This window comes from Onychomys torridus, chromosome 21 (genome assembly GCF_903995425.1).
Source record: "Onychomys torridus chromosome 21, mOncTor1.1, whole genome shotgun sequence".
NCBI lineage: Eukaryota > Metazoa > Chordata > Mammalia > Rodentia > Cricetidae > Onychomys > Onychomys torridus.
The window spans coordinates 17,504,861-17,519,794 of record NC_050463.1 but is presented as its reverse complement, the minus strand read 5'-3'; the positions used below and the strand labels follow the sequence as shown (position 1 = coordinate 17,519,794).

The following is a 14,934-nucleotide window of genomic DNA, read 5'->3' as shown; positions in this document are numbered from 1 at the left end:
TACAACTGAAAAGCTTTTTAGAATTCCCATGCTCCTACTTGTGTTTCAGGAACACCCTCCCCCCCATCCCACCAGCAGTCTGTTTCTACCTTGGTGTCCTGGATTTACACACAGTTTCCCTAGGAGGCAGGCTTCTTGGCTATTTGGGGGTGATTTGGTTTTTATTGTACTACCCTCTTGTTCCCACATGTCTCTACTCACTTCTATCCTCAGGGCTGCCCTCTCACCTCCAGGCTTTCTCATCTCCTGTCTCACAATGCTTGAGATAGGACTGGTCTTTCCTCCAGGTCAGGTGACTCTGAACCAGATCCCATAGCAATGGCCAATTCCATCAGTACACTTGTGATTTGGTGAATAGGTAGATGAACTTGTCACAAGACTGTTTCCCATAGTGACCTATACATGGTAAGGCCTGAGTGACAAGTATCTAAAGATTCAAGGCAGATCTCCAGTTTTCACAACCTGCTCTGACCCTTGAGAATTCAGTTCAGAGTCATCCAGTGTCTGGGACTGCCCTCTGTGGTTTCCTGTGTTGCATTCCTAGCGTCTAGATACCAAAGTCATAACTTAGGTAACTTCCTGGTTCCCCCAGACACCTAACTTCAGGCTGAGTACTCAAGAAAGACCTTCCAAATTGATGCCTTAGGTCAGTGGTTCTCAACCTTCCTAATGCTGCAGCCCTTTAACACAGTTCCTCATGTTGTGCTGACCCCCAACCATAAAGTTATTTTCATTGTTACATCATAACTATAATGCTGCTGCTGCTATGAATCATAATGTAAATATCTGTGTTTTCTAATGGTTTTAGGTGACACCTTTTGTGAAAGGGTTGTTTGACCCCCCCAAGTGGTCTCGACCCATGGTTAGATAACCTTAGTCTTCGATGATGTGGAGGTCACAGGAGAGTAGGGAGAAGTTGTTTGGAAAGATGGAATAAAGGGCTGGGGTGTCTCTGAATAGTAGAACACTTGCCCAGCATGCATAAGCCCATGGTTTGTATCCCCAGCACTGGGTGGGGATGCTTATAAGATGAGGACCTGTGACTCCCTTGGGTACCCTGCAGAAACCATTTGTGTCATCACAGGCCCATCAAAGGCAGACTGTTCCAAGTCTGGTCTCCTGTTATGCCTTCGTGTGCAATCAAAATGAGATAGAATCTTTGTACTTATAAACATCTAACAAATGGTGGAGAGTGTATGTCCAAACAAACCCACTTGGCAGGACACAGGGTGCTGTTGAGGGGAAGCCTCTGTCTTATCTATCATACCTTGAAGGGTACACAGGCCTTGAGGCTGGGGTTGCCTTCGAGGGCAAGAAGATGAGTAAAAAGATGATGAAAGAAGAGGCCAGTGGGAATTTCAAAGCCATGATGTGCTCCTTCCAGCTGGTTGGTCATTCTTTCCCTGGTTTTACCCTAAATGGCCATGACACATAATCTCTTTACAGTTTTTATTATTTTACTTGCTATCACAAGACCGTAACATTTTAGAGAGTCAAAGGAGATTAAGTGAGGTGGTGTAGAATAGGCTTTGCAAACCTTTGATTACCTCAGAAAACATATTTGCTTACTTTACCAGGAAGTTGGTTTTTGGTTTTGTTTTCTATGGGTGCCAAGAGGGGATTAATAAGTAGCCGCTGGCTTTGCCAGCTTTCTTTTGATTTCAGTTTATATAATTAAGTAGTTCCCAGAATGACTTGAGGTTCTCCATCTGCATCAAAACACCCTTCTCCAATGTGTCAGAGGTCAGCAGCTATCCACGCTGATTAGAGAGGGTGGGGAATGGAAAAGCTTACCTGGCTTTCAAGCATCCCTAATGTGTAGAAAGGTCAGTGGTTATGCTGTGCGGGAGTGCACAGGAGTTGTGTGAGGCAGAAAGCAGATTCAAAGGAAGGTGTATTCTGAGCCATTCTGATCAAAAATAACATGGGAACACCTGGTTCCTTTGGAATTTCTAACAGTGGGAGCGTATGGTGGGCACTCAAGAATGGGTGGAGGTGGTGGTGCACGCCTTTCATCCCAGCACTCAGGAGGCAGAGGCAGGTGGATCTCTGTGAGTCTGAGGCTGTCTACAGAGTGAGTTGCAGGACAGGCAGGAATATACAGAGGGACCCTATATTGAAAAAGAAAGTGCAAGCATTCAGCATAGACGCACTAGGAACCTACTATGTGTGAGACTAGTCCTGGTTGATGGAGAGAATAGGAAACAAAACTCAGGCTAGGGTGGCATTGAACTTCTGATCTTCCTGCCTGCACCTCTGGAATGCTGTTTGTGCAATACTGGGTCTACAACTCAGAGTGTCATGAATGCTAAGCAAGCACTCTCCCAACTAAGCTACATCCCTAGATCTATAGCACTTTTTTTTTTTTTTAAAGAGAATTACAAAAATTTCTCTTTGGGGCCTCTATTTCCCTTAAAAAGAGAAAATTCATAAGAAGCAGTCTAGAACTACCCACAGCCCCTGCCTGCCTTCCTGGACCGTAGTGACTGCCTTGTTAGTGTTTCTATCATGTGATAAAACATGACCAAAAGCAACTTGGGAGGGAAAAGCATTATTTTTGCTTACAGCCCATAAGCCCATCACTGAGGGATGCTAAGGTAGGAACTCAAGGCAGGAACTTGGAGGCAGGAACCAAGGCAGACACCATGGCAGAGTTCTGCTTACTGCTTGCTCCTTGTGGATTTCCTGGTCTGCTTCTTATAGCACTCAGGACTGCCAGCCTAGGGTTAGTACACTGCCCAAAGTGAGCTGGGGTACCCCGCCCACGCTGCCCCAACTATCATCAGTGAAGAAAATGCACCAGAGGCATGCCCGCAGGCTGATCTGGTGAGGGCATGTTCTCAATTGAGGTTCCCTCTTCTCAAATGAAATTGATTGTGTCAAGTTGATATAAATCCAGGCAGTACATAGATACTGGGGAAATGACAGTCACACAAATGCAGCGTCCCCTGAGCTGAATGCTGTGACAGGGGACATGATACACGGCAGAGGGGCTGGGTCTTGTCAGGAACGTCAAGGACTGCTTCCTCCAAGAGAAGGTGGGTGCACCGAAATCTTTGTGATAAGGAGATAGGGAGAACACGTTGTAGGAGAGAGGAGAAAGGGGAGGCAGTGCAGACAGCGAGAACATGATGGAGGTTCTAGGGCAGAAGGAATAAGGGACAGCCAGAAGGCATGTGACTCAGAAGATCATGTGAGTCCTACAGTGTGGTAAGGTGATTTTACCTGTCCTAAGAGGAACACAAGCCTTTAAAAGCATTATGGAGAGCTTGGCAGGCTACTCCGTGAATAAAAGCACTTGGCTGTGCAAGCATAAGGGCCTAAGTTTGAATCCCCGGTACCCGTGTAAAATTCTGGGCATGTCTGCACATTCCTGTAACTCTAGTATTGGTGGGTGGAGAGGGGCAGCAGCTCCTGAAACTGCCTTGGCCAGCTTACTTGGCTGGAAGGGCAAGCTTCTGGTTCAGTGAGAGACAGTCTCCAGGTTAAGAAGATTAGAGTGATACGAAAGGATGCTTGATATCTTGCACTGGCCTCCATACATGTGTACATGGTTCCACGTACCCACACACTCACGTGCATGTACAATATACATACAACACCCCCCCACACACACACACACGTGTTAGTAGGGTGACAGGAGTGTGGAAGAGTGTCATCAGATTCCCATCTCAGCAGAGCCCCCCTCTCTCTACAGAGTGACCAGCATCAGGATGGGAAAGTGAAGTACATGTAGAAACATTCCTAACAAAGCAGAACTCTAGACAAGAGATGAAGGCTGCTTGAGTCAGGGAGGTGGGTGTGCCAGTGGGGGAGACCAAGAGGAGTGGTCAGGTATGAGAACAGAAAGGTACAACAGGAAGAGAGAGCAACAGGGAGAATTAAAGATGACTGCTGCACTTCTAACTTGAGAAACGGGCTGAATGTGAAGACTGGACCTCAGACAGGAAGCTCCGCGTGAGGACCAGCTTGCTGAGGAAGACAATGGGGTCCATTTTGACAAGTTGGGTTTGAGTGCCTGGAAGGCATCTGGAGGAGGGGTTCAGAAGCAGATAGGTGCATCTGAAGCTTACAGAAGACGTCCAGGCAGGAGGGGTGAGCATATGACTCATCCATGCTTAGAGCCATGGAAGCTGTGGGTGTGCGTAGATCAGCTCACACCACCAGAGGCCCGGCGTCCAGCCTTGTGGGCTCAGCACTTTATGGTTGTGGGAAGACGTCTATGAAGAGGCAGAGACACAGAACAGAGAGAACAGAGGAAAGGAGGTGGACTCCACAGGAGGAGGCCGGCCTGAAGATGTAGGGAAGCATTATTTGTTGGGAGAGAAGGTGATGGAGAAGATGATGGGAAAGAGAAGCAGCAATAACAGTGCTTAGTACTGCCAATAACAACAGGCCTGGCTAATCCTCATGGATCACCAACTCTGAAGCTGTAGCTTGCCTAACATGCTCAAGACTCTTAAGTCTGAACCCCAGGTACTGCAGAACAAAATGTAAAGCTTAATCCTATAAGGTAGACCCGGTATCCTCATTTTTGCTGGTCAGAAAGTTGAACACAGAGAGATGACGTTCTTTGGCGGAGGTCAGGCAGCTAGTGAGTGATACAGTTGTGGTGGGTCTCCTCTTTGTAATGCTACAGCCTCTATCCTGAGGACTACATGGCTAATGTTAGGATAGACTGTAAGAGGAGTGAGGGCGAGTGTTCCCTTTAGAGATTTAGGTTGTTCAAATCCTCTGCTGTGACCATAACCCTAGCTCAGGGTTGGTGACTGTGGACTGGACATCGTGGTCATTGTTTCTGACATTGTTCAGCTCATGGGGCAGTATGAACAAGCAGTGTGTCTATGCTTGCCTTGAGTAAGACTGGCCCCATGGTCTCTAGGGTAGAGATTCTCCAAGTGTGGTCACTGGACCAGCATCATCTCCCGAGAACTTGTTAGAGATGTCGACGTCCAGGTTCTGAATCAGAAACAGTGTGGGCTGCAAGGATCCCTTCTCTCATGAGCCTCTATGTGATCCTGATGCTAAGGATGTTTGTTCTTGGGGGGATCCCTTTTATTCCCCTTTAAATTAAGTTTTAGTGTACAAGGCAGTAGGGTTCATGAAAGCATTTTCATACATATATCATTGTATTTTACTCATATTTACCCTTTATTTCCCATTATCCCCTCTCATGTTAATCCCTTCCTTCCCCTTGTTGGACCATCTTTTGCTTTATTTTACACATGAATGTGCATGTACACGTACCCACCTGTGTACACACACGCACACAAACAGAGTTAAGTCTAGATTCCATATATAGGCAAAAACATTTAACATTTTAGTTTTATTTCCATGGCCATGATAAAATGTCCTAAGAAAAAGCAACTTAGGGAAGAAAGAGGCTGATTTGGTTTCTAAGGCCAAGGCACCGTCCATCACAGCAGGGAATTCACAGTGGCCGGGAGCCTGAAGCAGTCAGTGGCATCCACATTCAAGAGCAGAGAGATAAATGCTTGTTGGCTTACTGCTCAGCCAGTCTTCTCTACTTTTACACAGACCAGAACCCCAAACCAGAGAATGGTGCTGCACATGCTCAGTCTGAGTCTTCCCACATCTCTTCAGGCCATCAGTGAAGGGTTTAAACTTTCTCACGTTCACAACTGAATTTAGGTTTCAGTTCTCTGAGAGGGGCAAACAGGTGTCTCTCCCAACAAAGGGCCATTTATCAACAAATTACATTCAGGGATGAGGGAGAGAGCACGAAAAAGGTCTGAGTCAGCCACACAAAGTCGCAAGGACAGTTCCTCCAATCCAAAGATAAAACCACAGCCAATTAAAAATACACTAATGTACCTGCTGCTTGCTTAACCAATTATGTTTAAGATGACCTCACTGTTCCTGAAATTCCTCTAGCTGTGATTAAAAGGAGCCTGCACGCCCCCCCCCCCACATGGTTGTCGCCATTTTGTACAGGTGAACAACTCTGCATGAGCTGGCTGTTTCTATAGAACCAACGCTCTTTGCTTTTATACTATTTGAGTCTGGGGTCTTCCTTCAGTGTTTTCTCGGACCCTACACAGTCTGAATCTTCCCACGTTGCTTAAGGCCATCAGGACAGCTCCCCAGAGATGTGCTCACATGTTAGCCTGATCTAGACCGTTCTTCATTGAGAGTCTTGCCAGGTGACTCTAGACTGCGCCAAGTTGACACAAACTAACCTTCACACCCACCCATTACTCTTTTCTTGTGCCTCCCCACCTTCCTTTGCATCCTTTCTTCCTCCCACAGAGACCCTCCCCTGCTTTTATATGCTCTTTTCGTGCATTTTCCTCCAAATGACATAATTTCATTCTTCCTTGAGGCTGAATAAAACTATCGAGCGTATGCTCCCCATTTTCTTCATTCTGCTGTTGATGGACACGTAGGCTGCCTCTGTGTCTTTGCTGTAATGAAAAGGGCAGCGATGTCCCTGGATGTGCAAGCTCTCTCTGGTATGCAGATGCAGAATCCTCCAGGAACACACCTGGCAGTGATCTGGCTGGGTCTTGCTGCTATTCGATTTCCAGTCCTTTGAACAACTCCATCACGACTTCCACAGTGGCTGCACCAGTTTGCATCCCCAACCAACAGTGTGTCCACCATTCTCCCATCCGTGCCAGCAGCTGGGGCGATTGGTACAGTTTGCTTTCTCGATGACAGCCATTCTGGCCAGGATTAGGTGGAATCTCAATGTTGTTTTAATTTACATCTTAGAGGGAATCCTCAGAAAGAAAAAAGAGAACTAATTTAGAATCCTTAAGTTCTACTCTTGTAAAAATATCTTGACAGAAACCAGATGGGTGAGAGTCTGTGCTTCCAAACCCTGGGCAGACACCAGGGTCACCTGGGGATTTAACAAGGACTGGTCTGGTCCCACCCTTAGAGTTGCTGACTCCCTTGGGTGGGATTTGGCCTGAGCACTATTGGTCTTGAGGATATTAATGGGAAGGAATGCTTAGATCAGTAGTTCTCAACCTTCCTAACGCCACAACCCTTTAATACAGTTCTTGTGTGGTGCTGACCCCCAACCATAAAATTATTTCATTGCTACTTCATAACTGTAGTTTTGCTACTGTTACTAATTGTAATATAAACATCTGATATGTGACCCTGGTGTGAGAGTCATTTGATCCCCAAAGGGGTTGTGACCCACAAGTTGAGAATCACTAGCTTAGATGAACAATCAGCAAGGCAACAGGAACTTCTGAGGACAAGTTGATGCTCTGGGGGCGGGGAACAAAACAGGGAAAGCCTTGGAGGGTGTCTTAGTTGGGGTTTCTATTGCTGTGAAGAGACACCGTGACCATGAAGGAAAATGTTTCACTGAGGTGGCAGCTTACAGTTCAGAGGTTCAGTCCATTATCATCATATCAGGGAGCATGATGGAATACAGGCAGACATGGTGCTGGCCACATCTTGATCAGAAGGCAGCAGGAAGTGGACTGTCTGTCACACTGAGGGAAGCTTGAGCAAAAGAGACCTCAACGCCCACTCCCACCCTCACAGTGAGACACTTCGTCCAACAAGGCCACAACTCCTAAGAGTGCCACTCCCTTTGGGGGCCATTTTCTTTCACACCACCCCAGAGATGAACTCTGAGACAAATAGAATAGAAATGCTACCTCGGGTCCTCTTTGAATACCAGTAAAGCAGCAGCCCATGGAAGAGATTATCCAGGAGCTGAGGAGGTAGTTTAGCTGGTAGACTGATCCCAAGCACAACATAAAAGAAGCATGGCAACACATACCTCTAATCTCAGCATCAGGAGGTAGAGGCAGAGGATCAAAGTTCAAGATCATTCTTGGCTACATAGCAAATTCTGGTCCAGCCTGGGCTACATGAAACATGAGAATGAGAGAAGAGAAAGATGGAGGGTTATTATGGAGAACAAGATGCCTTGTGTCTCTTTGGCCTCTCAGACCTCCATTGGCTCTCCCTCTGGTCTGATCACCTGGCTGTCCCTAAGCATGTTCACTCTATTCCCGTGGTGAGGTATCTGTCCCTGACTCAGTCTAGGAAGGTCTATCTCCTTTTAGACCCCTCCCTGGCTTCCTGGTCTGGATAGCACCCTGTATCGTCACCTTGCCAGGTCCCTTTGCTTTTTTAAATCCCCACTCTATCCATGTCCCATCTCCATCCACCCTTGACTGTAGACCACCAGGACACCACAGTTCATACCTGCTTCCCTGACACCCTGAACAATATCCTACATGTTAGCTGCTTAGGACATGGTGAACTGCGTCAAGTGGATTCAGGCTTCTTTCTCCTCAAGTTATCATAGATACAGAGAAGGAGGGGCTACCCTGAGTGGTGGGTAACTGTGGCTTGGCTCTCTGGGGGCTGCATTTGAGGGGAGGAAGCCTACAGCAATGGTTTTCAACTGTGGGTAGCAACCCCTTTGGGGTAGAGCAACCCCTTCACAGGGGTCACCTAAGGCTATTGGAAAACACAGATCTTTACACTATGATTCATAACAAAAGCAAAGTTACAGTTATGAAGTCGCAACAAAATGATTTTATGGCTGGGGGTCACCACAACACGAGGAACTGTGTTAAAGCAAGCAGCGTGAGGAAGGATGAGGACCACTGACGTAGGGACTTCTGCAGCCTTTGTTTTATGGCTGTACCACTCAATCTGGTCTCTGATTGCTACATCCTCCTCCTCCCCCTTTTCAGATTTTCCCTGCTCCCCTCCTGTAGGGACACCCGTTTGCCATGAAGGCCACACTGCTGATCCGGCACAGCCATGGCTGGTTTAGTCCACCTGCAAAGCCCTTCTGTATCTAGAAAAAACCATCCCCACATTTCATGCATAGGACCAGGATTTCTTTGAGAGAATCGTTATTCAGTTGACACCCTGATACCTTGTATTTCCAAAGAGGGGAGACTTGTCCATGGCCACACCTCATGGCATGCTCAAAATCAAAATTCAGTTCTCTTTTCTATCTATCTCAGGCTGATATCACAAAAGAAAGATAGGAGTGGTGTGTGTGTGAGAGAGAGGGGGGTGGGTTGGATGGCCTTAAACTTCTTATCAGCAGCCCTGAAAGTTGAGACTGCAGCCTTGCACCATACATGCAGTTTTTGTGCTGCTGGGGATGTGACTAAGGGCTTCTTGGATGCTAGGCAAGCCCTGTACCAACTGAGCCATGTCCCCATCCCCAAAGAGAGAATTTTACATAACACTTGACACCCTGCCTCCAATGCTTCCTCCCTTTGTCTGCCTCTGGAACACTCCATCAGCCTTCACCAGCAGCCACAAGGCCTTGTTTCCCCCCTTGAGTCCTGGTGACCATCGGGATCACCGGAGGATAGCTAGTCCCAATTAGGTGCTGCACTGATTTGGCTTCAATGGCATTTTCTTGTCTCCTTCTAGGACCGCCTCTTCTTCGTCATGGAGTATGTCAACGGTGGAGACCTCATGTTCCAGATTCAGCGGTCCCGAAAATTCGACGAGCCTCGTTCCCGCTTCTATGCTGCAGAGGTCACGTCTGCTCTCATGTTCCTCCACCAGCACGGCGTGATCTATAGGTAGCCTCTTCTCTCTTGCCTTTTCTAAGAACAGAAGCAAAGACTCTCGAGACACTCCCTCGGGTCCTTGGCCAGCTGGTCTTCCAGCAGCTGGCTTTTAGCTTAGCTGTTTGTTCCCGTTTGGATACAGAGGACTGGGATGTGGGGGGGGGGGGGCTGCTTATCACTATGAATGCTAATATTTGAAAGGCCCCAGGAGATCTGACCAACTGTTTGTGCCCGTTTTGATTTAATGCTCAAGCGGGACATTTCAAGTCTTGACTCTGTGATCTTGAGGCAAGCTTCTCTCCTCGGGTTTCCTCCACCCTCTTCCTTGAACATCAGGGCATTCTCTTCTTGTCTTCTTCCTCCTGTGCCCCCACTTCCTGATCTCTCGGCCTTTCCTGAGTTTGTTTGGCTTAGCTGTCTCCAGTCCATAGACTCTGGGAAGGAGGAGTCCTGTGGAGGGCTGGAGGTTTATGCTCCAGGGGTGGGGGTGGGGAATGGGAACTAGACATTATCCAACAGGAAGTGACTTTTTTCAGATTGTCCAGTCCTTTATTTATTGCTAGTAGCCCAGTATCCTTCCAGCATAATACACACACACACACACACACACACACACATACACACACACACACACACACACTAACGTTTTCCAGTAAAAAAGCAAAACACTTTTTCTGTGAGGCCGGGAATTCTGGGAGGGAGGAGTAAATATTCAAAATTAGCAACAAGGATACTAAAGTTCTGAAGGTTTTTTTCATTAACTATCCATTTCTTTCCTCCTCAGTCTTTGCTTCCTCCCTTGCTAAATCTTGGGTGGTAGAGGAGCTGCTTTGGCTGAGGCCAGAGTTAGGCTCTCCCCTCAGCATGTCTGACCCGTTCTGGGAGCAGCGCCTGGACTCTCCATTCTCTGAAAGGTTCTGGTCAAGCTCACCCCAGGCTTCTCTCCCTTCTGCCATTCTCCAGCTTCATAAAGCTGGGGGTGGGGATGGGGGTGGGGTGGGAGTATTCAGTGCTCCCCTGCAGACCATACTCTAGACCAGTGGTTCTCAACCTGTCTAATGCTGCAACCCTTTAATACAGTTATAATAATCCTCATGTTGTGGTGACCCCCACACACCATTAAATTATTTTCATTGTTTCTTCATAACTGTAATTTTGCTACTGATATTCAGGATATCTGATATGTGAACCCTGTGAAAGGGTCATCCAAACCCCACCCCACCCCCAAAGGAGCCACAGCCCACAGGTTGAAATCCACTGAGTAGCCTGTCCTTTGGGATTTCGTGTTGCTGTCTGGCCCATACCACACAGCCTTGGAGTCTAGGAACATCCCTACTCATTATTCTCAACCATGTCTAGTGCTCAGCGTCTCGCCATGCTGGGGTGGAGGTGACAGCCAAGTCAACTTCCCATCTGAAGTCTGGGTCCTTCTAAGATCATGTGCCAATTGACAGAATTTTGTTCTCAGAGCGTTAGCATTGATGAGGCTTGCTTGAGGCCAGCTGGAGAGAAGAGTTTACCTTCTCAGACCCTCTAACCTCAGAGAAGGACTAGAGCCTCTTCTCAAGGGCTTGTCTAAGGTGACAACCCCTTTGATAAACTCAGAGGCAAGTTTGGGTATAAGATCTTTATGTCTACCCTGGGCATTGGTGGACATGAGCCCGAGATTTTAAGAACAGCTTGGACAGGACAGCCTATTAAAAAACAATCCCATGCCTCTGTCACATCACCTCACTAGTGACATCAAATTGTCTTTGTTGTGTTCTGTTGTTGTGTAGAAGTAACTCACAAGTTTACCTACTTGGTGGGGGAAGGGAAGGGAGCATACAGAATGTGGTTCCCTGGGGGTCACCTTCAGTTCCGTTGGCTGCACCTACCACTGGTCATGTGTACAAGGTTTAGACTAGTAGTTCTCAACTTGTGGGTCACAGGGGTCAAATATCGGATATCCTGTGTATCAGATACTTACATTACAATTCATAACAGTAGCAATATTACAGTTATGAAGTAGCAACAAAATGACTTTATGGTTGGGTGTCACTACAACATGAGGAACTGTATTAAAGGGTTGAAGCATTAGGAAGGTTGAGAACCACTGGTTTAGACCATTGTGTGGACACTTCACTAAAGTGCAAGCCCTTCTAAGGGGCATTTTTTGTCTTAAACCTGTAGTGCTTTTTAAATTCTTACACTATAGCACAATAACTGGTCATACTCACGTTGACATTTATAATGTGTTCCTCGGGTAACTATCTTCTTCACTGTACTCTTGCTGTGAAGAGGCTCCATGACCATGGCAATTCTTACAAAAGAAAAGCATGTAACTGGGGGCTTGCTTATAGTTTCAGAGACTTGGTCCATTATCATCATGGTGGAAGAGCATGGTGGCACACATGGTGAGGGAGCTGTTGCTGAGAGCTTTACATCCTAATCTGCAGGAAGACAGAAAGGGAGGGAGAGGGAGAGAGGGAGAGGGGGGAGAGAGAGAGAGAGAGAGAGAGAGAGAGAGAGAGAGAGAGAGAGAGAGAGAGAGAGAGAGAGAGAGAGAGAAGAGAGACACTAGGTGGGGTAGGGTGGGTTTGAAACCTCACCAGCAACACTTCCTTGGACAAAGGCACACCTATTCCAACAAGGCCACACCTCCTAATCCTTCCAAAGACTTCACCAACTGGACAAGAAGCATGCAAATTTATGAGCCTATGGGGGCTGTTATCATTCAAACCACCACATGTGGGAACTACAACTCTAGAGAAATTCCCTTCTGCCTTCAGGATAATGACCTGTACCCCAGCTTCGTGCAACCATCCCTCCCTTCCAGCCTGCTGTGGTTTTATGCTTCTCCTAAACAAGATAGTATCTCTCCAAGTGATGTGTTTGGCAGATCCCTCTGTGCTGACCTTGTCCCTGTCTCTTGGAGGTGCACACAAGAGTGTGCTTATGTGGGGTGGTACAGGACAGCACTCTTCTCATTGATGGTATTCAATGCATGCTTTCTGTTCTGGCATGTTCTGTTCTAGAACTCTCTAGTCTGGGACTTGCTGCTCAATAGGGCTGTAGTTCCTGAAAGTCTCTGTTTGAAGCATTCCTGACATACACTTTTTTTTTTACTCTGAAGGCCACCTCATTCCTTTCTATGTCTTATAGTACAGATTCAGGAGAACCAGGGGATTGGTTTGTCCCATGTTGCTTTCATCCCAAGCTGCCAACAGAATGACTATCAAGGGTTTGAGTCTGAGGTTGACACAGAGAGGCTGTGAGTGTGCATCCTTGTCTTCTTTCTCCTGCCCATTCTGATGCTGAACAGCCGTTGTACTGTGGGTGATATCATGGTGGTTGGAAATGGGTCTAGGTGGCAGATAGGCAAGACCAGGTTGCATGGATTCCACTGTTAAAGTTAAGGTGGTGTTCCATCTTTCCCGCTGGAATTTTTATGTATACTAATTAGTAGCAAATCTGCTGGGACTCAATAAGGGAAGGGGTCACTTCTCTCACCAGTGGCTCACACTTAAAGCCCAGGCTGATAGGCACAGCTGCCTTTTCCTCTAGTCCCTCTAGACACAGGCTCTCTTCCTCAGGGGACACAGGGCACTCGCCAGGTTTAGACAGTAAGAGGGTGTAAAACTTAAATGTTTGTTTTAATCAGGTATGAATACAGATAAAGCAGCAGACAGCTCCATAAGGTGTTCAGACAAATAAGTTTCTTTCTACTCTCCTTCCAAAAAATCTTCGCCGGGTGGTGGTGGCGCATGCCTTTAATCCCAGCACTCAGGAAGCAGAGGCAGGTGGATCTCTGTGAGTTTGAGGCCAGCCTGGTCTACAGAGTGAGTTCCAGGAAAGGCACAAAGCTACACAGAGAAACCCTGTCTCCAAAAAACAAACAAACAAAAAACAACAACAACAACAAAAACAAACAAACAAACAAAAAAAAAACCTTCTACTACTTCCTTAGCTTTTACTGCGTTCCTCTGTACTTCTGGATGGGATTATGTTATTGTCCCTTGGCTGGATTTTAGGTATTATCTGTTGACTTGCCACTATGTAAGAAGACTTTAGATCTCCTCATTGGCCACGATCTGGTCCCACCACTGTACCGCATACACCTTCCCCAACCTGCCTCTTCTCACTGTAGCTTACCGTATCTTGATTAAGTGACTGTCCATTACATACTTTGTTAGGACTGTTGAAATGCCTTTGGGGACTGAGTCATGTGGTATACTAGAATTACTTTTCCTCTGCTGCATGTTAATTGGGTTTGCTTTCCCTGGAGTTAAAAATTATGCCTTCGTGCTCTATGCATACCTTGTTGATTCAACCACAAACTTTCCACAAATGCCTACATCATTCCCTAAGACATCCATTTGCAGTTGGTGTTCTATCTATTCATATTCTTAGGTGACTTTCTCTCATTGCCTTCTAAACTACTCCAGCGTGAAGAGCTGCCCACTGTGCCATCTGTGAGCTGCCAACCTCTCTGTTATCTGATTCATCTTTTTCTGGCTTCTCTTTCCCATATCCCATATCCTTTTCTCTCTTTTTAAAAATATTTTGTTTATTCTTTGAAAATATCATACATGTATATGATACAGATTTCCACCATTTATTGAAGCACCAAATTGAGTAGTTTTCTAGAACTATATTGTTTTAATTTCCTTTCTTCTTCAGTGAAAAATAGCTCAGGGAGGGAAGAGTTTATTTTGCTTTATACTTCCAGCTTGTAGTCCATCATTAAGAGAAGTCAGGACAGAAACTCAAGTCAGGACCCATGGAAAAATGCCACTTCCTGGCTCCCTCTCTGGCTTTCTCACAGACTCATGCTTAGCTGGCTTTCTCCTATAGGCTAAGATCATCTGCCTAGGGATAGTGCTGCCCACAGTGGGATGAGCCCACTCACATCAATTAGTTATCAAGATAAGTCTCCACAGATGTGTCCAGAGGTCAGTGTGATTGATGCAATCCCTTGAGGCATCTCCTCTCAGATGACTATACAATTTGTCAGACTGCCAATCAAGCCTAATCATAGGGGAAGTGAAGCATTGAGACCCCCCCCCCACTTATGCCTGAAACCATCCTGACTTTACCTTCAACTGATGAAGGCTGAAAGCGGTTTTCACTCACACTTGAAAAGACTGTTCTGGTATTGACTAATTCAGGGTTACCTGTGGTGTCATCTTGATTCTCCATCCTTGTTTAAACCTATTTTTTCCCCAGAGATGTGTTAAAGTCTTTCTGCCTCCAGTATTTCAGAATTACCTAGTGATATGGTATAGGTCTATTTTGATCTGTTGGGCAAGACACTGATCTTTTCAGTTTGGAAAATCAAACCCTTCGGTTCTGGAAGCTGTGGTGTTACTTCTGAGGACGTCCTTCCCTTTTGTTATCTTTCTCTAAAATTACC

The 14,934-nt window shown here is 46.4% G+C and overlaps 1 protein-coding gene across 2 annotated transcripts in view; it reads left to right on the top strand.

The window, feature by feature from the left end:
- Window positions 1–14,934, top strand: part of Prkce (protein kinase C epsilon) — a 485,801-nt gene that overhangs the window by 382,344 nt on the left and 88,523 nt on the right. For both annotated transcript variants that reach the window (XM_036170614.1, XM_036170615.1), the window contains exon 11: window positions 9,397–9,551. In XM_036170614.1, the coding sequence (XP_036026507.1) occupies window positions 9,397–9,551 (155 nt within the window). The remainder of the gene's footprint in view (window positions 1–9,396; window positions 9,552–14,934) is intronic.